Raw genomic sequence first — 26,048 nt, forward strand, 5'->3', positions numbered from 1 at the left:
TAGAGTGACACTGTTGTTTTCCATATCATTCTTGAGTGCATACCTCAAAATACCTTATGCCAAAATTTCATTCAGTTTCTGTGAATGGTATGATAGTTAGGGGCCCATATGTTGGGATAGTTTTTTTATAATCACCCCGTATATTAGAGTTAAAAATTTTTTTTCAATTGTATTGGTTAATTCAAAGTTGGAGGGAAAAAATTACGATTTTTGTTTGAGCAAATTTTGTTTGGAAAAGTTCTACAAATTGTTAAACAACAAATTCTTAAAAAACAAATAAAAGCTTGACAATTTTTTCTCAACACTGTTTTTGATAAGTTAATGCCACTTTTAACATTGTTCAGCTGCAGTGCATTGAGAATGTGTACCACTTGATAGCGATTATGTTGTTCAACCTATAGATCAAGTACTCTATTCAAAATCTGAATATTTTTATTGTCATTAAGATTATGGAAAGTAGGGGAAAGTGGAAATTGTAATACATTAAAAAAAGTTATTTTGCAAAATTTGTGAAACAGTTCCATAATGGATGATCATTGTTTCCGTAAACTGGGCTTTGAGCATGGGACAAGAAATTCGACCATGATGATGATTCCTGAATAGTGGAATAATGTAGTAGAGCTAAGATCAATTATAATTATGAATTAATAAAATCTGGTAAAAAGTTTCATATATAACATGTGATAAAATTTTAATAACTGATAATTATTAGCCAATGTGAGCGCTGATGATTGAGTTGCAATTTATGGTCACTGAGGATCCAGAGAATAGATTAATTAAATAATTCAAACTTTTTCCCAGTGAGTTTGAACTTTGAATTAACTAAGTTTGACTGTATTAATGTTTGTCAAGTGAATTACCCAACTTTAATAGGTAGATTATCATACAAATATCACTGAATTTTGGTATGACACTGACATGGAACACTATATTAGAAAAAAATTGAGTGGTGGATACATTTTTCATTTCGTTCAAGATGATCAGAATCTTAACAGCCACGTTTAGAGCATATTGAAGTGAGATTTATTTGATGGGTTTTTCATTGTGGAAAAAAAGAATGATCTGCCCTTCCATGGGATACAACACAGAAAAATGTTGAATTTTGGTGAATCTTGCCAAGTACAGTATGATTATTGAAAGAATTTTACAATTTACTTCAACAAATTGGAAAAGAAATGCATGCAAGTAATTTTTATCATTTAACCCTACGAAATTTGGAAAGCATCAATTTGAATCCAGTGTGCACAAAGTTTTGATGCACACTGGATACAGAATGAGAAATTTATGTAGCAAGGGATAAAATTCAAGGGGACATTAGTCTATACTAGTAAAACTTAAAGATTTTCAAAACTATTTCAATGGTTATTATTGATATTCATGATGAACATCATATTCTACGTCAAATAAAATAATTAAAAGATAATGTTCAGGAAATCAAAACTTTTGAGAAATTTTTTCCTCACAGGCAAGAACTATCATTTGTATCAATATGAATCAATTTACATGCACAATGTGAAGAAAAGAACCACCAGTCAAAATATGTGACTTATCAAAAACATTAATATTCAATAGCTATATAAAATTTTATAATAGTATATTAAATCATGTAAATGAAACTAAACTACTTAGCTGTATGCAAATTTTTTAATAGTGATCTGAAATGTACAAAACGTATACAAACATTTATGCATTTTACAAAAATATGTTAACTCTATTTGACGATGTAAAAAATAATCCAAGTCACAATACTAAATCTGAATATACACAGAAAAAGCTCCAATTTTCTCAAGTCTATGATACATATTATATGTACAACAAATTGTTTTCTAAAATGCAATTTCTCATTGAGAACCGTGAAGTTATGATGACCGATCAGACAATTCTTCTTCAAAAGCCTGGGAAAAGGAAAAAAAAATCTACTTAAGAGAGAAAATTAAATGAATTGATGAGGAATTAAAAGCCTCATAGTTCAACACATAATTATTCCAACAAAAACTTTCAAAAGCACTAATTACAAACATCGTGAAATGAAACAAAGCAATATACACTTTGCATGTCATACAGTGAATTATATCACTAAAAATTCAAGCTTAAAGAATAATGAAATAGGAAATTATCAAGCACTCACATTCATTAGATTCTTAGGGCCCAGACTGAATGAGCTATTAATGCTTTGTTTGGAAAACCTGGGGCTTCGCCTTGCCGACTTCGGACTGCTACTTCTGTGGGGAGTAAATCTGTATAAAGGAAAGTAAAAAAAATGATTATTATAGAGCTTGCATAATAAACTTAAAAAATATCTAAATAAATTAAATTGTACACTGAAATGTATGCACACATAAACTGATTTAAAAAAATATTGTTTCAAATGTTACCTCAGGCCTCTTACAAACAGAGCGGGTGCGTCTGTTTTAACTCATGTAATCACATGCCAGGTCTAACTCAAGAATGACTGAGATTAGAATCCTTTCAGATGAATTGGAAGAGGGGAATCGCCTGCTCACAGACAAAATGTATGAGCAAGCATGATAAAGCATCAGTTTCTATGCATTGCCTCATGATCTTTCACACACAGCGTATTTCCAGTCCCTTGCTACAGTTGTTTCTAGTGTTCTTGTGGACATTGCATCAATTAATTTTGTAATTTTTTTATTGATTTTGATTTCAGTTGCTATTAATCTTTTTGACTGACTTTGCATTTGCATAACACTTTGTTAAAAAAAAAAAATTCAAGTAATTTTAATATAAAATATTTTGTGATCAGCAATTAATTCTGTGAACTTTTAAAAGTTTTAATTTTATTTTATAGTATCTTTTGAAATTTATTCAATGTAAATGCAATTTTGATTTTTTTTAAATATTAATTTTTGAATGATTTTTATTTTCACGCATTTTATGTTTGTTCATAAATGGTTATGTGTGAATTTTTTCAAAAGAAAAAACCCCCTAAATTTTTGTTTTCATACAGCATATTAGATTTCAAGCAAATTTTTAAGCATTATAATTTTTAAAATTTTTTTCCTGATGGTTTTTTGAAAAAGATTACAAGCTGGATCAACTGTATTTCATATGAATAAAGAAGTTTTTTTTTTAACACTTTCGGGTCTGAGCTATTTCGACTATGTTTGTCCCTGTGGACTGAGGGTTTTTGGCACTTTTCATGATTTTTTTTAAATACTTAGAATATATACATCTCCACAGTTTTTTTAGCTAGAAATTTCAAACTCTTTTCTTTCATAATATAGCAATTATTTAAAGATATAAATAATTAATGAGAAATAATTAAAAAGTATGTTTTAGAGTTTTAAAAAGTTTCACATAAAGAAACATCATTTTTTAACATAAAATTTTAAACAATTCTGAATAAAAACTTATCCAAATGTTGTAAAAATATCTAAAAATGGTTTTTATTAAAAAAAAAATCTTGTCATCAACAAACATGGCTACCTTACCTAGGAAGACAAATATGTTTCAACTATACTTACTTTCACATCATTTCATAAAGCTACATCGGTTGGCTCTGCTGCCATCTTATATATATATAGATTAATTTTATTTTATTTTTTTTGGAACAGGAAGATTCATGGATTATGTTTAAAAGCACTGGGAACATATATATTCAACCATTTTATAGCTGCTAGAGTTAAATTTAAGCCCGAGTTTGACTCAGGCTTAGTTCCCTTGGACAGAAACAGCATTCCGAGTCAGGCTCGGGATTAGACCTGAAAGTGTTAAATTAAATGAATACCCATTTTTTTTAACTTGTCAAATACGTTATCTAAAATACCGGCAGTTAATTAGTAAATTTTAAATCAATTAAAAACACCAAACAGATGACGACTATCAATTTTTTTTTTAGAAAATTGGTTTGAAAATGTCAAAATATGGCATTATTCTAGTGTTTTGTTGCAATATTTGATATAAATTAATTAATTTTACTGATTAATTATTGATTCTTCCAACAATGTTTAAGAAGTTTCTGAAAACTGTGAATTAGTTTGATGGTTTTTTTCATTGATATTTTTCTAAATTAATTAAAAGTAAAAATAAACCCATAAAATTAATGCTTTAATTTTTGAAAACAAAAAATTTCAACTCAAAGATGCATCAGTAATCATATAGTATACCCTGCATTAACCAGCATGTAGTGAAACTTGAGGAACACTAGCTTTTTGAATGTTCCCAGCATACTGGAAAAAGCAAGGTTTAAATAAGGATCACAATATGAATTTAGCCAATTCAATGGATATTTAGATTAAAGATATTAAGGAATTTTCCAGAATTTGTGGCTTGAATTTACTGGCATGCTGGATAATATGGGGAATATGGTATAAAAAAAAATTGTGCAATGCATCCACCAATTCACCCATCCAAAGAATTGTAAAGATTAGATAAATCAGTGATTAATCAAGAATTAGTAACTTAGAAATTTTACAACCAATAATTAATTAATTTTGATTGTTGGAAATAGCTATTGTTATGGAACATGAAGTAGAATATGAATAACAATGACGATTCATATTCATTACAAACTAGCGCTAGCATTGTTGATGAAAATTTGCTGAAACGGGGGGGGGGGGGGAAAGGGAGGATTCAAGCGATGTTTCTGCACTGCGTATGAAAGGATCAATGGAATGGATGGAAAAAATTATTCACACGGATCCTATCCACTCTGTCTGAAAGAAGCCTCAAGAGTCTGATGACCCTAAGTAGCAGTGTCCAGCCATCAGTGCACCTAACTATTAGCCAGGGTACATTTACAGTGCAGTGAGTATTTGGGCACCTACAATATTATAGGGTAAAGCACCACCTGAATTAATTTATGTATCAGAAATTCCAGCATAAAGCAAAAGCTGAGCACCCATAGGTCTAAAACACTTTCAATGCTAATGATGAAGAATGAATAAGTGTTTTGCAGTGGTTTCTGTAATGATATCGAAGGTTTAACTTCTGAATCTTCAGGACATAGTAATAACTGAACCCTCCATATTCCCCTTTTCTTTTAGAGTATATATTAATCGCAACTGCACTCAATATAGTGTAAATGTATAAATACAATCTACAGTGGAACCTCTCCATAATGAACGCCTATGAAAGATCTTTGGAACTGAAAATATTGTCTGCTAATGAGGAATGTATGTTAATAAAAATTTTGAAGTTCATTAAAGCCCTACATGGCTGGATTCAAAAAGTGTTTGGTAATAAGAGGTGTCCACTAATTGCAAAAGTTCATAATGGGACGTTCCCCTGTAAAATTGATTTTCTATCGGTCCTTGTGTATATAAGCATCCAATAAAAATCTACAATTTTGAACTGATGTCACCTAAATTTTGTACATCATACGGTTTACGTCTAATGTCTTCAAGAACCAGCAGGCCATTTCCCAGACTTCAGATACTTTGCAGTGGGAAGCAACTGCTTAGTCTTGTTGCAAAAATGATAAACCTTGCAGCAGTGCTGCAGGAACCTCTGACACATTGATAAATGGGGCCCCTCACTGAAATTTTTTGACTATATTCCTTAACTCGTTTTTTTCTCCTTTTCTTTTCTAACATGAATCATTTTATTTCATGCTCAGAGCGGGGATTAAGTAACAGTTGTATTTTTCGCAAAATGCGAAAGAAAATTGTATAATGCAAAAGTACTAGTAGCCACTTTCGCAAAAATGCGTACAGGAGGTACGAAACGAGTAGAAATCCAACCATAAATCATTACATTAGCATTGTAGCATTTTGCTAAAGCTTTCACCCCCATTTTCGCTTTTTAGCGAAAGGAATTTTTTATCCAGCTTAAACCCTGGCTCAGAGTACAGAGCAAATCCAGACGGTAGCAGATATTTCTGTAGCAAAATAGATGAATACATTAACATGTATAAAATAAAACCATATAGATGCTATAAAATGATTTCTCACAGAAATAAAAACCAAATTTAAATGTCTCCGAATATTCAATGAGAGATTCAAATATTGTGAGAAAAATCATTAATCCCACAAAATACAGAAATTAGTTGATATGAAATAATTGAACTAATTTAAGATTAAGAGCACCTCCTGTTATTTGTCTGATTAATACACTTTAGCCAATTATAAAGAATAACAAATATTTAAAATTAAATCATACCTGGTATAATAAGAAGAGCCACTAGATTCATCAAGATCTGTTTCATTGAAAATCGAACTCTGAGAATTTTCTGCACTCACTTTATCTCGAATTCTACTACATAGAGTAAAAAATTTGTTTTCATCAAAGAAAAAATTCATAATTTGTTTTATGCATTGCCATTTAATTGCTAATACAAGTTGACTCAATATACTCAAAAAAAAAACCCATAAGAAATAGCAAAAAATCTTTTATGTCTGTAAAAAAATAAAGATAAAATTACTGCTGAACTGGACAATAAAATACTTCTAATGAGGTAGGTAGAATAAAGAGAGAAAATTGTTGACAGAAAATTGTTGCTTTTGAAGCTCTGAAATAAAGACTAAAAATAATAATTTAACAGAGATGCTACAAAATGAAATTCACAATTTTGTCATACATCAGAATAGCTCCAAAGAATTTCTTTCAATCTTATACAATAAATTTTCAGGCAACAGCAAGGAAAAAAAAACCCATTGCTTTAAAATGTACTGGATTATAATTATTTTAAATACAAGCGGATTTCCAAGGGTATCAATAGCTGGCTGATTGTGAAGATGAATTTAGGAAAGAGAAAATTTAACTGCCCTTGCGGGAAATCAAACCCACGTCCTCTCACCTGCCAGGTGATGACTTTCTTAAATTCATCTTCGCATGAGCCAGCTGTTGAAAATCTTTGTATGTATAGCCAAGAGTGACATCATCCTTGGGTAAGTGGATTTGTTTTATTAAACACAGATTTTCATAGTCCACTACATGCAATAAAACTGGTTATAAAGAAAAATTTTCATGGTGCCATGTGTGAGACTTTGAGGGCTAGTTCCATGCACAGTTGACTATTATTTCAATAAATAAATTACCTTTTGATTATGAAGTTACTTTTTTCTTTCACATTGCTTGATTTTGAAACCTCATCTTCGTCATCTTTAAATAAAACACCACAAACATCATCCAAAGAAACATCATCTGAACTCCTTTCTCCTTCAAAAACATCATCTAAATAAAAATGTGATATAACAATTATATCTTTCGTTGTAAGTAGCATTCAAATATTTGCTATTGGCCATATTATAGGTAAGTACAATAAAACCCTCTTAGCGGACACCCCTTAGATGTGGTCACTCTTTTACAGCCAAATAATATTTCCCCTTGTGTAATGAAAGTATGCATTTCAAACCCGATTAATGGTCACCCCTCTTTTATGGACAAATATTTTTGTCCCATTGGTGTCCCTAAAAGAGAGGTTTTACCATATAATAAAACCTCAATATAACAAATGTTCTGGGGACCAAGGATAAAATACCATTGTAGAGGGATTATTGTTATATCAAGAGGCAATATTATCATGTCATCAAAAATTTGTTTTTGTTGATATATTTTCTGAATCGCCATTGTTAGCATTTTTAGTAACACCAGAAATGAATTATTATTTGTTCCGCTGCAAAAAATTGTAATCAATTAGATTAATAAAATTCAATTAGATACATAGCCCAATAACATTCTTTACTTAATTGTACTTCTGTCTTACACAAAAAGTAGCAATATCAACAACTTTATCAGTACTTTTCGGTGATTAGCCCTGAAGCAGAATGGTTTGTATTGTTCTGCAACGAGCCCTCACCTAACTGGAAATGTTCTGTGGTGAAAATTCCCATAATAGTGTTTTTTACACTTTTTCTTAAAGTTCTTTCAAATTGTTCTGCCTAAACATGTGATGTTCACATGTTTAGGTATATTCTGCTCTGGAAGTGATTAGGTGGTGCCAAATATTGATATGCTTTTAGATACCATCAGAAGAACAAAAGCAAGTGAAAAAGTCAACATTCGAATTCAAGATGATTTTGAGCGAAATATAAAAAAATATTGTTGAAGCACTTGCAGAATCTCAAAAAATATTATAAAGGAATTTATTGTAGTGATGGAACTACTAAACCACACATGCACCTCGTCCATATTCCTCAGCGGAACTTCTAACGAGTTGGTACATGTTGGAATGTGCATGTATGTGTAGCGAACCTGACATGAAGTTTGTTTCAGTGCAATGCTTGTTGTATGTAATGCTTCCATCAACCATCAATTTTTCTAACTATGAGTGAAGTGTAATGACTGAATAATTGTATTGTTGTAGGCTTGTTGCTCTCTGTGGACAGACTTTTTAACAGAGATTGGCTTGCATTCATGCCTCGAAGTTGGGAACCACATAAAACCAACTTCAGCCGACCTCCATTATGGTGATGGTGGGGCTCAAACACCTGGGTCTTCGTGATGCAAGTCCGTCACTATGACAACTCGACCACCATAGCGGCTATAAAGACAGAGGAGGACAGCAAAAGGGGCAAATGCCAAGGCGGGTAACTTTAGGACAAAACAAAAAAATAGTTATAAAATCATCGGGGGGGACAAATTAGCCTATAGGTAATTCGAAACAAGATTTGATAAAAATATATATCATTGTTATATTGAGCATCGCTGTAGCAAGGTTTCACTGTGCTACATTACCAATGATTTCTACTGAGGTTGAAAAGAATGGTATTTTCATTAATCTGATCTTTACAAAAAAACATACATGTTATGGTAAATATGATAAATCATTATTTTTCACAATAACCAGTTATTATGCATATTTATCAATTGTTTTGGTAAGTTTGATAAATTTATCCCTTTCATTGACGAAATGCTTAAGACCCAAGCATCGTTGGTAAATTTGATAAATAGTAAAAAAATTATCACTTTTACCAGCGATTATGCATAATAAACAAGCGTCTCATTGGTAAATACTTGAAATTTATTGCCTTTATCTGTGATTATGCATAATACCCCAGTGTAATTGGTAAATTTGATAAATATTAAATTTTTTTAAAATGAGTCTAGTATGTTGTGATGAATACAGACAGTCATACCCCGATGTAATGATACAATACATGTATGAATTGATGTAAAGTACATCATAGAGTGTGGGTTTATCATGTTCACTAACGAGCAATGCTTGGTTATTATGTAAAATCACCAGTAATTAATTTATGGAAATTTACCAAATTTACGAAAATGCTAGGTGATTATACATAACTGGTTATTAAAATAATTACTGGATTCATCACATTTACCCTAACATATGTGTATATATATATATATATATATATATATACACACATATAACACTGCTCATATCCTCCAGACCAGATTATTAGCAGCCTCTCCTCAAATTAAATATGAAAAAATTAGATATTAAGATTGAGTTGATGATTCTAAAATTTATGCACTCACATTACCAATATTGAAAACAAGTATTCAAGAAGTGCATATTCAATTCTCTCATTGTGTACGCTACCACTGAACTTGAACTGTACATGCACCTTTGTACACATCCCTATGAAGAATTTCTAATCAATTGGTGCATGATGGAAGATGTCACATGCAAATGTGTGTTACCTTATTATATTTATATCTGAGGTAGGCACATTGTGCATTAAGTGTTGTCATCTACTTTTCAAATTGGGAGTGAAAATGACAAATGTCTGAAATTTGGTGTTTTGTAAGTACAGTCGAATCCCATTATAATGAACTCCAAGAGACCGGAGAAATCACTTCGATATAACAAAATTTCGTCATAAAGGAATTCCAGGTTATTCCATTGTTCCTATGTAAACTTATGTGGGGGATCAGAAAAATGCTCATAAAAACAATATTTTTGCTAAAACGGTATTTGTTAAAATAAGATTTGACTGTATTGTATTGTTGGACTGCCTTTTCTCCAGGCAGACTGTTTTTAAATGGCAGACCGGCTCACATTCATGTCTTGAAGTTGGAATTTGTGTACACTTATGTCTAGTCGAAAACAGAATTAGAAACAAGAATGTGTTCTGGTGAATTATTCCTTTTATGCGCCTTTACTGTCTTTCCTTAACTGTGAATCAATTCAAGTCACATCACTGATTATGCAACTCATTACCGATTGAGTTTGGTTGGAATTCTCTGGAGAAAGCATTTTTATAGTAGACTTATAGTGTTGCTGGTGGCCGCTGTGGTGGTCGAGGGTCACAGTGATGGACTCGAGTCGCGAGGATCAGGGTTCAAACCCCACCATTGCCGCAGTGGTGGTAGGCTGAAAAGTTGGTTTTCTGTGGTTCCCAACTTCGAGGCGCAAATGCGAGCCGATATCCCCGTTAAAAAGTCTCTCCGCAGAGAGCAACAGGCCTACAACGGTATACTAATTCATTAGTACACTTCACTCACTATGAGCTGAGAAAAAAACTCATAGCTTAAAAAATTGATTGCATATGGCAGCACTAAACATCACAAGCAAGGGAAATGGACCACTATGGTCATGGTTTGGGCAGGCATCATACTGGGTGGCAGCACACCCCTCCATGTGTTTGGCAGAAGGTCTGTGACTGCTAGGAGGTATAGAGAGGAAATCTTAGAGCCCTAAGTTTGGCTTTTCAGGGGTGCAGTTAGCCCTCGGTTCTTGTTCATGGACAACCAATGCTCGTCCACATTGGGCTCACCTGGTCAATGATTATCTGGAAAGTGAGGACATTCAGCGTATGGATTGGCCAGCCAGATCTCCTGACCTAAACCCTATAGAACATGTTTGGGACGCTATTCAGAGGACAATTGTATCTTGCCATCCCCCTCTGAGAACCATCCTGGAACTGAAAACTGTGTTGCTGCAGGAGTGGGCCGATTGCCACAGGGACTCCTCAACTGCCTTGTGTCCAGTATGCTGTTGCGCTGTGCGGCCTGTCTGACTGTGAGGGGGGACTATACACTATATTAGACTCATTTTCGGTTCGATCTCGCAACATGGATTTTGGACATTCTTGCAATGATGAGCTTCACTGACAATCATGCATGTGTACTATGATTTTTGTATGGTACACCTCTTTCGCTGTTATATAACTGTGTATTCATACCAAATTTCATTAAAATCTGTCCACTAGTTTTTCAGAAAATTCAATATAATGTGCTAATTCTCTTAATTTTGCACACGAGTGTACATCAGTCATGTGGCGCATTTGTAATTTAAAGCAAATTAATAGTTAAAGAAAATGATTTTGATTTCAAAACTATAAACCGAAAGTGTTCAATCAAATAATGAAAAAAAAATTTACCATCCGAGAAACTATAATCCCAATCACCGGTTTTCTTTTGAACATCTCGTGTAGGAGTGATCAGATCAACATCTTTTTGTGCAGCCTTTTTCTGAAAGTATGGAATCTTTTTTAGAACAAAAGACTTGATCCAACAGGAAAGAAAAGTGAGCCAGTGGTACACAACCATAAAGGAAGACTGCTGTAAAAAAATGAACACCATGAATAAATAAACTTTGTATTAGTAAATAGAAATTTAATGCTTTAAATTCAATTTGAAATATTAAAATTATTTTCTTACCACTGACTTTAATCGTAAAAGGAATCTTCTTTTGTTGTACACCTGAAAAAAAAATTGAACATACTTAAAAATTAGACAGAAAAATTAATTCAAACAAAAGGTTTTCACAAATTAAACATATTTTGAAAATGACAGATCATTACTTTATGAACTGCAGGAATTTTAAGAATTTCATCGATTGTGGGTCTATTCTTATAGTTGGGTTCCATCATCATCCGAATGACTGCAGCTAATGCTGGACTCAGTCCTAGAGAACATACATCAAAATACATTACTTACATTCAGAAAAAGGATTATGCAATAATATGAAAATATACAAAAATGTTTATGAATTATCTAGGAAAATTACTTGCCGAAACATAAAAATAATTTTTACCCAAGTGGGAATAAAATTAACTTTAATAACTGGTCACTTTCTATGAAAACAAATCATGTATCACATATCATCAGTTAGAGATGTAAAATTCTCAAGAATAATCTTTCGGAGGAGAATAATCTTTCTTATTCTTATCGAGGAGAATATTCTGTGGTAGGACTACTATTATAAATAACTTGAGAATATTCTTATAAGTTCTTGATGAGAATATTCTCCTGTTATTTATAAAATATAGTTACATATCATATCCTTGAGAATTGAGAATATTCTCTGGAAGGACTACTTTCATAAATTTCTGGGGAATATTCTTGTGGAAAATAAGAATTATTCTGAAGTTATTAATAATAGTCCTTCCAGAGAATATTCTCGAATACTCTCCTCGATGAGAGAATATTTTTCAGTTACCAAAATCTTTCCAGAGAGTATTATCAAGAATATATGTAATAAGATGTATTATAATAAATAATCTAGATAAATAACTTGAGAATAATAAAAAGTTATTATTTTTGATAAGAATAATCTCTAGTAATTTATAGTCCTTTGAGTTCTCTGGAGAATGTCCCTGTCTCTCTTCCCGTCAAGAAGATGGGTATATTGAAGTTTGTAGACCACAATATTAAAGTTTGAAAGCAAGAAAATTAAACCAACATGGCTGAATTACGCAACTTTTAAAGAAATGTGAGTGATACAGAATTTAAGTATATGTGCATTGAAAAAACAACAGTTCTGTATCTTCTTAGAATGAAGGTGATTGTATAATAATTGCTTCCTTATCAATCAACTTTGATTTAATTCCTTTTGCTGTGAACTTATTTCTGAAAATTTATCTAATTTTAAAATAATTTTTTAATGTTTTAATCTAAAGGTTTCTAAAATCTTTATAACAAAACTTTTAAAATCTCTCATGTCCTGAAGAATATTCTGAGAATATTCTTGAACTAAAAGTTGTCATTGGGGAGTGATTATACCAAAAATTGTTCTGTTGTAAATGCTTCAGGCAATTAAAACTGATTTATATTTCACAATATAAATAAAATTAGTAAAAAAATTTAAATTATTTAAAAGAAAAATGAATATTCTCAATTATTCTCCAATTTTTACTTTCAAGAGAATATTCTCAGAATATTTTCGTTCTCTGAGAATATTCTAATATTCTCACCTCACATCTCTATAATCAGAAAAGGAAAAAAAGAGAGATACAGGCTAATATGAAAATAGTTTTTCCCACACTAATTCACTGATTGTCTGCCATATCTAAAGCGAAAATTCTAATGATTTGGCTACTTGATTATTGACTGATGTTCACTGATAATTTATCAGCAATAAAATGTAACTAACAACAGCAAAAATTCTCATGCACAATATATTATGATCAAAATTTAAGGAACATAATAAGGCATTTTCAGATCAACAAAACAAACAGAAAGCTTAACATACGTTGAATGAATTCCTTTGGGAAATCGCCTTGCCTCAATTGATGCCATGCTGTATCTCCACGTGGCAAATCAAGATCACAAGCAAGTTCCAAGATGGTTATACCTAAGCTGATTTTTTAAAGATATGCAATGAATTCTCAGAATACACAAAAATAAATCAACAGAAGCAAGTTTTCACAAACACACACAAATCTTTGATGTATCGATATAAATAAATATTTTGGATCAAAATGAAATGGATCTTGGCAAGCAGCCAATTTGTTATGCATATATATTATGCAGAAATCCAGAAAGTCCCTCAAAGAAAATACACAGTACACATAGTGAGGACCAAACCTAATGTGATTTCAAAGAATTTATAATTTTTTATAATTCCTGATAGAAATAAAAAACAGAGGTGTATAGATGGGGGATATTCAAAAGACTGACTAAAACATTGATTTAATATAAAAATAAAAAATTCTGCTTTGAGAATTATTAGGAGAAGCTCTATTAGAGACCTTCAGGAAATAGAATATGTTCTGTCATTTCTCTATCATAAAATATAAAATTTTGACATTCTGTTATAAGTGCTGTACCTACATGGTAAACATTGACTAGAGAGGCATCACAGTTATGTTGCTTTCCAACAAAAACATTCCCTTCAATGAAACTTGCTACAGTATATTGCGGACATCAAATTATTTTATGTGAAAACAAAAAAACATAAATTACCTGAAAATATCAGCGGCTTTGGTAAAATGCCCTTGCATTAGCTCAGGTGCTAAATATTTTGGATCTCCTTCTAACGCATCACCTAAATCACCCTAAGAACACAAAAAATAGGGATACTTGATTGTTAATAAAAGGCAATGAACAGCTCTGGTTTTAATAATGTAGGATACTTATAATTGATAGTATTTGTGATGTGTTTTATCCATTGTTTTATTTATTTGTATGTTCATGTCCACAATTTGCAATTTATTATTTTTTTCAGGTTTACATTAGTAAACCTGTATGGGGGGGGGGGAACACTTGTACATTACTGAAATCTATATCAAAGTCACAAGTGCATGAATAATAGTGATGAAAGAAAAAAAAATTGAAGACTTAGTTAAAGAAAGCAATGCATTAAAAAAAACTTACCACTTGACGATCAGTTAGCCCATTAGCCAACATTTAAATAACTTCTCAGCTGATAGAGAAATTTGATTTAACACTAGAATGTCACGAATTCTGAATGATCTAGAACAGTGGTTTCCAAAAGTTGATTTATGAGGCTTTTTTGATCACGTGATACCTCCCTCTTTTTTTGAGGGACATACAAACCATATCCAAGGTAACCACACACAATATGGCGACTTCATGCGCAACTCATGAAAGAGACTAATCTAGGTTAAAGAAACATAGAAATGAATCTTTTTTCTTTTTAATGGGTGCTAGATATCTTGAATTTTTTTTATATTTAAGTTATTGAACCACCTGTTTTTGCTTTAAAAAATAATTAGTTAAAGCTACAGAATTTTTTCAATCTATTTTATGTACCCATAATTAATTTTAAAACATCCTAAACTATATGGATTGATGCAATTGGATATTAAGAGACAATACGGATTAATTCATTTTCATTTTCGCGCTTGAGAAGATATAAATAAAAAGTTGAAATCAATGTTATCGCATAGATATCCAACTCATAAGTAGGTCCGGCTAATTATTTTATATTCAATTTTCTGTGCTTCATTCATATCTTAAAGTGAACTCAATACTTCAAAAATCAAAAATTCAATTTGACTTTTAAAATTATTGATGTGGTGGAAAACACCACTAAATTTCTGCATTTCTACAGTAAAATCTGCAATATTAACATTGATTTCTATGGGGATCATCCTGTGCCTGTGCCTCAAAGTGATGCTGATGTGATGATTATGATATCTATTCAAAAAGCCTCATAGACTCCCAGAGACTATCATAGGTTGCTAAAGTGTTAAAGTATGTTTAGAACAAAGATGGAAAAATAAGCATTCTCTCAAACAGAAGATTCTTTAATTGATGTTTGACAAAAGAGTCCTAAATCAAGTAAGTGCTAATCAAAAAATACATACTTAGAATGTCAGACACATGTCATTTTGACTACCATGGAAGAAAAATGCCTCACATTTTGTTTTTTATAATGAGAACATCTTACAAACTACATTTATGTAGTTTTTTCAGCACATTTTTGCAATAAACCTTCCTCATATACATATGCAGTTTTTAGCATTCTGGACAAATAGCTTGATAAATGACAATATGAAAATCGTTTGTTTTGTTGTGGCAAAAGAAGTATTGATTGCTTGTGATTATTTTAGATCTTTTTATAGTCATTGATCTATTTTCGTATATAATATTACAATAAAACATCCTTTTCTTTGATATTTTTTTTATTTTGCATGCAGAGTAACTATATTTCATTATAATATTTTGATAACTATATATAACTTTTATAACTATACTTCATCATTATATTTTGTACACAAATGCAAATTCTACATCACTAAACTGGGCAGTTAAAACAGAATTCCTATAAAAATATGAATGTCAAATCAAATATATGTGATCATACTGCACACAATATTTATGTTGGTCATTTTGACCTCTGCAGTGTTCACAGGTTAAACATTTGTTTGATCACTTTCAAACCAAATGATGAACAAAACCAAGAAAATTTGTCTTATAAGAATTAAAAAGAAAAGAAATAAGTCATAAAATGTATATAACCAGTGATTAGCTATTTAGGTAAAATTATATGTAAAAGCAGCTTTGTGGTGAAAATAATCACTTCTGCCATTCTAATGTTGAATTTCCTACCATAACAGTAGAAAGCTTAGCAATTCTTGGAAATAAAAAAATATATATAAAATAACTAATGAATTCTTCATAACTGCATTATAAGAAATGCCATAACATACCCTGACTTTAGATAAGAATATTAATGAAAACTATGCATGTGACTACACACACACACATATGCTTTCAGAACTCGTAACCATTTTAAAAGAGCAAAAAAAAAAAACAACAATTACATGAAAGAATCATTCATGATTTCTTCTACTTGCTATACAAATTGTAATAAAAATTCTCTACCTTTGAGATATCAAACACCAAACCAAAATCTCCCAATTTACAAATGCCATCTTCAGAGATGAAAATGTTGTCAGGTTTAATGTCAAAATGCACAAGATCATGATCATGAAGGTGTTTAACAGCCTGAATAATGAAAATGTCAGAAATATAGAGTTAGGACAGACAAAGTAACATAAAAATATATACATTCACAAATAAAAAATATATATATTACAAAAGAAGCAAATTTCGGTATAAAAAGTAATCACCATCAGCAAGTCAACAAGGTAGTTCCACACAATGGATTCCGGTATATCATGATTTTCTTCTGTGTATTGACTCAAACTGAAATGTATTACCATAAATTATTTAATTACACATTAAAAACAATAAATATTATTAACACTGGAAAATAATCATCTGAGTAAGTTCTGTCATCCTGGTAAAATAAAATAGGATTTCATGCTATGAACAATATTAGTTTAGTTTTCTCTTTTATCATTTCTTTGTGTAACACTGGGAAAGAGAAGCTGTAGAGCAAAAGCATATGCTTTCATGAAATTTATATTTCAGAGATCAATGAAAGAAATACAGAAAAAATTAACACAAACCTTGTTTGACAGAGTTCTGTTTGGATGTAAAGATATCCCCTTTCTTCCCATGCATTATAAAATGCAACACAGTTTTGGTGCTTTGGCAGCTGTTCATGCTTTTTCACTTCCTCGAGTTTCCTCAGCCTGTCTGATTTGCCTCTGAAGCGTTCTTTGGAACGTTTTATGGCATAGCACTTGCCATCATCTTTATTTTGAACTTTGAAAACCTATTTGAGTTATCAGGAAATATATGATCAGTTAGATTTAAAGCGAAAAAACTATTCAACTGAAAAACATTTTTTTATGTAGGGTTAATGAATATGTGTGCGCATATGCAATTATGTAACATACAACGCAAGATTTATTTAACCCACCCAAATGGGACATGCAAGAATAATCCAGCTGAATAGATTTCAGAAGTATACATGGATATTAATATTGCATACATGCAAAAATAAAGGCATGCAAAACATTATGGCAAATGTGACTAATCTAGTGATTATGCATAATTGCTGATAATTTTGGTAAGTTTGGCAAATTTTTTTCATACATTGCAAATTCATCACATTCCCCGGTGATCGTTCATAATGACCATTTCTTGTTGGTAAATCAAATTAACTAATTAATTTTTGTTCATTTTGCATAATCACCAGTAAAAGTGATAAATATAGTGAAATTTATTAAACTTATATCAATCCCTGAGATGATTGGTAATTCTGCAAAATCCTCCCCAATTTATCCCATTTACCATAACATATATATAATCAAGAGTATAAAACAAAGTAGAATCATACAGTGGTTACGTACGTATGATCAACATTTTTTCATTTCACAAAGTCAACTTTTTTTTTAATATATGTATTTCAATAGTTTCCAACAGATTTGCTAGTCAATTCATCATACAAATCACTTATACAGTAAAACCTAAGTTTGACACTTATGGCACCATTAAAATCTGTACAGATTTGAAGTGTGTTCAGAATATAGAGATAGGATTGTGGAAATTTTGTGTTATAGGATTACAGCCGATTCCATTCAAAGCCACCCAATGTTGTTTCCAAGTTGACAGGATTCAATGCAATTACTTATGCTTATAATTTTAGAAGCATCATAATCATTATGCATTAAACTCTATTTCAAGAAAATTTCATTTTACTCTTATGTTACACAAATGAGATGTAATTAGAAGAGAACCTACAGTTTAAACTTGATTGTTAACAGCAAGCTTCACGTTAATCTCCATTTTTTTTTCTTTTGAAAAATCAGATACGATAGATAATTTTTTCAAAGATCACAAATGAAATGCATGTTTAAAGGAAAATGAATTGACAAATTTCAATACTCAAAACATGAAAAATGAACTGAAATGATCAGTTGTACTTTGAAAAATGAGATTGAAATTACCTCTCCAAATGATCCTGAGCCTACTTTGCAAATAATGTCAAAGCACTGGTTTAAGTAGAGTTTGCCACTGTCTGCATCGTAGAACTTGGAGGAAAGTTCTGATCACAAATTAAGAAGGATAACAAATAAGGCTAATACAAAAAAGTAAAATTTTAGAAAATTCACAAAAATACTCAAATTTATCTATATAGAAATAAATGACTGAAAGACTGACAAAAATATTAAAAACAAAACTACCAGGTAAATTTGTGCTTATATTACACCAAAAAATGATATGCAAAATAAAATCTTTTGGCTTTCTATATGCAGTGAAAATCCTATAACAATATTACTCTCTGCTCTCAATACATTTTTCAGTGTTAATATATTCCACACATAACCAAGTCTTTTATAATGATACATTACTCTGATTCCCTGAGTATTGTTATATAGGCTGTTTTCACTGCATTTAAATTTTTTTGTGTTCATTTAATATACAGTAGACCAGTGTTTCCCAAAGTGGGCAATATCGCTCTCTGCGGTGGGGAAATGGAATGGTCTGGGGGGGGGGTAGAAACTATGGGTTTAGTATAGGAGTCTATGGGATGGCTTGAGAGTTGGGGGGATGAGAACGAAAAAATTTTGAAGAAGGGGGGGGGGGAAGATGGAACAAAAAGTTTGCAGTAGTAACAAACTATGCAGTAGAATTTGTTAATCTAGCACATATCAGACCAGGGTGAACCAGATTACCAAAACTGGAGAATTACTGGACGTTAATTGAAAACGCCTATTCAAATAATAAAAATTTCTGTGCATAGACATGGAGTGACGTTTTTCTTTTGTACGGCTCAATGAAAATGGTCTAAAAAATGCCAGATTACTGGACAGGATGAATTATTGAGAGTCCACTATCATATTTTCCTGTGTATAATATGAAAATCATGTGTTTGGAAACGTTGGAACTTCTTTATGTGGACTACATACCATCTCAGGCAGTAATATAAAACTACATGGTCTGTGTTAAATGTAGTTTTATATATATGTTACTGCCAAAGCCTGAAATGCAACCAATTTGCAAATTGGCCAAGAGTTTCAACCAAATTCCAAATTTTTTTTCGTAGTGTTGTGTTTGACTTTTCAGTGCTGCCATCTATACTGCATCCCACCCTACTGCAGAAATGAAGTGAGTGATGTGTTAGTATTGAATTACATTTGTACTGTTTGTAGGTCTGGTGCTCTCTGTGGCGAGACTTTTTGAAGGGGAGATTGGCTCGCATTCGCGCCTTGAAGTTGGGAACCACAGAAAACCAACTTCAGCCGACCACCACTGTGGGGACGGTGGGGTCAAAATTATAGAAATGATTCAGTCTTTGGCTGGCAATTTCATGAAGCGTCCGGAGATCCCTGGCCAAAGCTCAATGTGGTAATGCAAGATGGCCCGGTAAGAGCCAATTCCAGTTTTTTAATTGACAACGTGTGATACATGCCTGTATATAGCAGCTGTATTGGATTAGATACATGTGAAACTTTACAGCAAACTATAAAAATAATTATATAAACAGTTTTTCCTGCCAAATTTTAGAGAAAAACAATGATCACCACATTGTGCCTGTGGTTTGATGGGTTGCCATAACTAACGTAGACACAATTATCATGAAAAAATATGCCAACTTGACTATAATTTCGAATCATGTCTTTTATTATCAGACTTTAGCTAAGGATCACTGGCCACTCCGGGAACTGGCCCTGGGCCAATATTTTATGAAATTGAGGAATTGGCGAAGTGGACAGCCCCAAATGGTGAATTGGTCAATTTCGTGCTTTGGCAAGTAACATAGATACAAATATATATAGGCTTGCAGAATTTTTTTTTGAGAGGTTGGAATAGAAATAAATAAGTGATAAAAAAATAATTTTTCAAAAGATATATGGAATGTTTCCTTCAAAACCTGATTCATTTTATAGATCAGCTTTTCTTAAATTGCTGTGTGCTGACCAGGAAGATGCGAATATAACATAGAATCCTACATGTCCACTGGAGGGTTATTTTTTGTGAGAAGCGAAGGTAGAAGGACGATTATTCATTACTATGCTCTGATTCAAGTTAATTCCAAAACGGCAGCAAAACACATCTACGCTATCGGTCAGTATTTCTAGTATCTAGTATGCATACTTGTTCAATCAACAGTTTTCTTACTACCCTGGCTTGTTACAAATATAGTGAAAGAGTTTAATTGTAAATAAAATTGTTAATAAAGCTCAATGAGGATACCAAGCTTCTAACCATGTTTTGTAAAAAAAAATTGGACTTCAAACATACAATATAAACATTTTATTTTTTATAAATTTTGCAATTTAGAGCATCAAAATTTATAGCGCACTAAAATACTAAAAAATTATTATTTTTTCAGTGTTTCCTGGAAAAAATCATAGAACCATCTAAAATACTTTAAAGGTGTATTCTTTTCATGAACATGTCAATACTTTGACATGAAAAGGATACTTGATTTGGTTTTTGTGAAGCTGACGGACTGCGCTTTACTGTTAAGGCCATATTCAAACAATCGGCTAGCTGGTGGACAGCTCCTTAACATTGTTCGTGGGCGAGGCGTAGGTGGTGGACATTCTCTTGGAGTCTGTCTTTCCTAAAAAATATAAAAAGCATAGAAAAATAATTAGACATGATGTGGATTTCAACAAGCTTTGACAAGTTCACGTGAAACCACAAAAGTTCTACTGGTTTTAAAAATCATGATTTTAATAATTTAACATACATGTATGAAACAATATGTTGCCACGAGGAAACACTCGTATGATTTTCACAGATCTACCCTGGACGAGCATAGGTCCCTTTGGGAGATCATACCCTTGTATTAAGTTGTGTGTAGTTTATGTGTTGTATTGTTTTATTGTATTATGTTTTTGTATTGTATATTATAATAAATTTTTTTATTTATTTATCACAATCAGTTTTTGTAGTAATAGATATGTGATCACATTTGTATCATCTTCGATTAAAAAGAAACACTAATTACCTAGTTTGTAGAATACTGTTGGTTACGAAGAAAATGAAAACAAAACAAATATCCAACACAATCAAAAACTTTATACAGGCTTTCTAGTGTTAGTTAAATTTTAAAAGGCAAGTTCTAGTAAAACATGCAAAATATCCAACTTTGTGAAGCAATGAGGTGCTACTATACCGTAGATAAATCACACATGCATGCATATTTCAGCCATCATTGGGACAATCCTTAAATTAGATGACCAGATTCTGGACATTCTGAGAGAAAACATACTTGAACACCGATCAACGTGCATACAGCAAAACTTCTCTACAACGATATTCAATATAATGATAAATACCTCTAAAACTATATTTTTCAAGCCTTATTTGGAAATTTCTATAGCCTACTGTAATGTTAAGCTGCTGCCTCTTGATAATCTCTCAACAAAAATATTCTTACTCGGTCTGCAGAGTATCATTAGGTATATATCAAGATTTCACTATATACAGCATTACCTCTTGGTGAAACAAATTTTTCAAAACTAAGTGTGGACTTACGTTACAGACTGCCTAGTTGTTGCAAATGCCAGGGCGTAGTTATACAGCTATCACATTTAGGTCCACTTGTTGGTAGATATGATAATTTATTAGTGATCTTGTGCATTAATTTATAAAATACAATAATTACTGCAACTTCAAACAACATATTACGTAACACAGAATGATAAAAATTCTTTTACTTCTCATTTTCAATGCAAATAATTTTTGCCTGAAGTTCCCAAATTTTAATCAAGGTGGATGCTGATATCTTAGTTTAATCACTTATCTGCGTACTTTTAATGTTTTAGCATAGGGATATGGCAGGGTATAAGCTAGATAAAAAATTCCTTTAGCAAAAAAGTGAAAATGGGGAAAAAAGCTTTAGCAAAATGCTGTAATGCTAATGATTTAAGGTTGGATGTCTTCTCGTTTTGTACCTCCTGTATGCATTTTTACGAAAGTGACTACTACTTCTTTCACATTCTAAGATTTTCTTTCGCATTTTGTGAAAAATGTGACAGTAGCTTAAACCCTGGGCTATGGCTTAAAGCATCTAGGCCATACTCACATGACTGGCTAACTGTTCCAGTGCCACCCAGATGCTGATCCAGGGTAATGTGTCGGGAGGGATGATAAATTGTTTAAGTTTGCAAAATCATCCGACATTTATTATCCCGGGACAGACCAATTTTTTCTATATTGCCCAGCTCTTGGGAGGGCAGTCATCCTCTCCCCTGCATTCACACCTGGTGATGATACCACAGATATTTCAGTCATTTAACCATTTTCGCTGCATTATGGTTATTTCCTGCAAACAATGGCTAATTGAACCATGATGAAGAGTTTACAGTTAATTGTTTCTTGTCTCTCACCAAGATGTTCGTGTACTTACCAACCAGAAAGTGCCGTCTTAACTCTTAACACATGAGGCCCGGGAGGGCCTTAGGATAAGATCTGATCATAATTTTCAAGAGTAAGTATGTAAATTGGTAGGTGGGTATTTCCAGCCTGGTAAAAAGAATCCTCGAACAAATTCTTTTGCCTGGGGGCTATGATGCTCTTAAGATGGCTCTGCAATCAGAGTAGGGTTTTTCTGCGGTGGCAATGAGTTATGTGGTTGTCTAAGCACCGTTTCTACTGCAGGTTAGTTGTATAGTTCACCAAGCATGAGATGAGGCTTCACCAGATCACATCCACATCAGACAACTCTATTCCATTCCTTTAGATAAAGCAATTGAGCATTGGCAATCGCTCATCAGTAACTGAGCTTTCCCCGTTTGTCTTCTCATTCTAAAAAAGAATAGACTCATTCAATGCAATGTGACATGAAGGGAAGTAGCCAAGTGCCATCTCGTACTAGGAGGACTATACCTCTAACGAGCGTATTCACCAACACAGTTTAAAGTACAATCGCAGGTTAAACGATTAGCGATCGACACGGATTGGTTGAAATCCTCAATTTCACCAATCCATTTCAATCTTCAATCCCTTCACCTGCGATTGCAGTTTAAACTGTGTTGGTGAATACGGTCGTAAGTCAGTTGATTATTAAAGAGTGTATTCAAACCTGCTTTGGGAGATTCTGAGCGTCTTATTGAACTGGGCTAATACCCAGGAACGTTGGAAGTATTTTGAACCTGTGGGTGCTTTCTTATGATTCATGTATGGAATTTTGATTTGTTTTAACCTGTTCTGGGAGTGCTTGGACCTGTGCCATAAATTCCTGTCGAGCACCTACAGCATCCCTGGCTCAGAGGCCATTAGTACTTGATTGTATGACCCATACATGCACCTCATAGAACTGCATCCACACCTCGAAGTTAGAAAAAACAACTTCAGCTGACTAACACTGTGTCACTAACAGGATTTGAACCTCCTGGGTTAGCCATCAATCGATTCGACAAGGGGACAATAGTGAGGGAAAATTCCAGGTTGTGGAGTCGCATAGAGTTTTTCTCTAATACGGTTGTTTATAAATTAAACATGTATGAATCTAAGGGGGAGGGGGTGATCACCCCTACGAAGAGAAAAAAATGAGGGGAAAATTTATGTCCTGTAAAATATGGAATTATTCAAGGAACCAAATTGTGTTTGCCCCTTTACATTCGCAGCTGATGGTGTCTGCCTTGGCTTTATTAGAAGCTCAAGATGTCTGCTTTGGAAGTATTTGTTCATAGCTGATAATGCCAGCCTCCACTAAATTTGAAGCTGAATATACCTGCCTCAGCTCCATTTAGAGCAGAAGATATCTGCCTCGGCTTGATTTGCAGATGATGATGTCTACCTACACCTCATTGCCAGCCGAAGGTGTCTGCCTCCACTCTATTCACTGCTGAAGATGTCCACATCTGCTTCATTTAGAGCCGGAGATATTGTCTGCTTCATTTGCCGCTGATCATGTCTGTCTCTGCTCCATTCGTGTCTAGAAATATCTGCCTAGGCTTTATTCGTGGCTGAAGATGTGAAGATGTCTGCCTTAGACAATACGTAGACAATTGTAATCTTTTTACGGGCAGTGTATAATATAGTCAGTGCAGTAGTGTGCCTTCTTCGGACCACGGGGCAGACTTTTCCTGTGGGGGGGGGGGGGGAATTATGCAAGAAATTGTAAACTTTTGTGGCCCTCCATTCAACTCAGGGGTCCAGGGGCAGTGCCCCGGTTGCCCCAGTCTAGTTACGGCCCAGAATATAGTATTAATTATTAGTTTTTCTTTCATTGACATATGCTTTTATGAATGGTGCTGTATTTTGGCTATATTTGACACTTTGCCCGTTGTGGCCCTTGTTTTTGTATCTGAACTTGGAGATCAACTACACATCATTAAGCAACACTACATACAAGTGGGTATGAATGAGAGAAATATGCACTCACTTTTTTAGTGGAAAACGTTTGTTCCTTGAAGAAAAACTTGGGTGTAGGCCGCGGGGACTCAACGTAATTGGATGATCCAACCCTGTCGAGAAGCACGGCATTTTTATCGAGTCCAGTGCTCGTCCGAGACACCATTACCAACAATTATATTCAAGAGCATTTATCAGTTTTCATTCATTTGAATATTTAAAAAATTATTAAATATTTCCGAGTGTACTCAACGCACAGGGAAATGCAGTGGCGTAAGTAAATTGCAGCGAAAATTTTAGGATACAGCCGCGAAGAAAACAGTGGCGAGATATTTCTTGAAAGCTTTTTCTAAACGACACAAACAATCGGTATTAAAAAGACGGCGTTCATTCCCAGTTTTCAACAAACAGGTTAGGACGACTGTAACTGCGAAAGCGTTTCGTCTCTCTTCTGCCTTTAAAAAAAAAAAAACATTCATGTCGTCAGGAATTCTTGCATCAGGGAAAACTGTGACCATATGACCATATTTTACGGGACATTTCTGTGATTTTAACGGACTTTTGAACTGAAATGCCCTGTTCTTTTCCTCCTCCTAACCAGATCATGGTTCGCCGCTTTGTCTCAATAAAGACAGATGCAAGCAAGTGATCAAAGAAGACCTGGGCCATACTGAAAAATTCACACGTATGTGTTGTGAAGCTAACGTGAAGTTTGTTTCTGTGTGATGCTTGTTCGTTAGTGCTGCCATCAATTTTCCTAACTATGAGTGAAGTGTAATGATTGAATAATTAATTGTACCATTGTAGGCCTGTTGCTCTGTGTGGCGAGATTATTTAACTGGGAGATCGGTTCACATTCGGGTGTCGAAGTTGGGAACCACAGAAAACCAACTTCATCCAACCATCGCTGTAGCGACGGTGGGGTTCGATTTCAGGTGTTCGCGATGTGAATCCCACTCGACCACCACAGTGACTTAAAAGTTCATTTCCTGCTTTTGTTTGAAAGGTAACTGGAATTCGTAATCTTTACTAGAAAATGAACCAATAAATGCAAATAATAATCTTTCATATTTGTCATGTTTAGCTCTTTTTTTTTCCCTGGAATACATTTTTTCTCGGCACGATGCTGTGCTGGAAGAGATCTCGGCATTGGGATAAGCCTGGTGGTAGAGTACTAACATTCCTCCATTCATGGTGCTGCCATCTGTCTTGCATATTTTGAAGTGAAGATGGTGAATGCTACAATTTTCATGTTACGGAAG

General features: G+C 33.1%; 1 protein-coding gene across 3 annotated transcripts; it reads right to left on the reverse strand.

The window, feature by feature from the left end:
• Positions 1-1,627: 1,627 nt before the first annotated feature.
• LOC149078467 (membrane-associated tyrosine- and threonine-specific cdc2-inhibitory kinase-like) lies at positions 1,628-25,217 on the reverse strand. Of its 3 annotated transcripts, none has more exons than XM_089240576.1 (15): positions 24,818-25,217; positions 20,902-21,043; positions 18,420-18,517; positions 17,034-17,242; positions 16,692-16,767; positions 16,444-16,566; positions 14,056-14,147; positions 13,343-13,449; positions 11,673-11,776; positions 11,530-11,571; positions 11,250-11,430; positions 6,999-7,134; positions 6,121-6,216; positions 2,129-2,237; positions 1,628-1,895 (listed from the first exon to the last, which is right to left on the reverse strand). In XM_089240576.1, exons 1-15 carry the CDS (start codon positions 24,950-24,952, stop codon positions 1,860-1,862), a joined length of 1,686 nt encoding a protein of 561 aa, XP_089096702.1. In that variant the 5' UTR covers positions 24,953-25,217; the 3' UTR covers positions 1,628-1,859. The 3 variants fall into 3 exon arrangements, with proteins under 3 accessions (XP_089096702.1, XP_089096703.1, XP_089096704.1); XM_089240577.1 differs by having other exon boundaries at positions 1,629-1,895; positions 11,250-11,427; XM_089240578.1 differs by having other exon boundaries at positions 1,724-1,895; positions 6,121-6,213.
• Between the last annotated feature and the right edge of the window lie 831 nt (positions 25,218-26,048).

Source organism: Pholcus phalangioides, unplaced genomic scaffold, assembly GCF_987345545.1.
Source record: "Pholcus phalangioides strain wild (caught in Gottingen) unplaced genomic scaffold, Ppha-v1.0 ptg000013l_1, whole genome shotgun sequence".
NCBI classification, from domain to species: domain Eukaryota; kingdom Metazoa; phylum Arthropoda; class Arachnida; order Araneae; family Pholcidae; genus Pholcus; species Pholcus phalangioides.

Coding starts and splice junctions, on each gene's coding strand:
- LOC149078467 (XM_089240576.1), bottom strand. CDS start 24,952: ATGGTGTCTCGGACGAGCACTGGACTCGATAAAAATGCCGTGCTTCTC. Junction 21,044..24,817: donor AAACGTTTTCCACTAAAAAA/GTGAGTGCATAT, acceptor TATATTTTTTAG/GAAAGACAGACTCCAAGAGA. Junction 11,572..11,672: donor AAATTCCTGCAGTTCATAAA/GTAATGATCTGT, acceptor TTTTTTTTTCAG/GTGTACAACAAAAGAAGATT.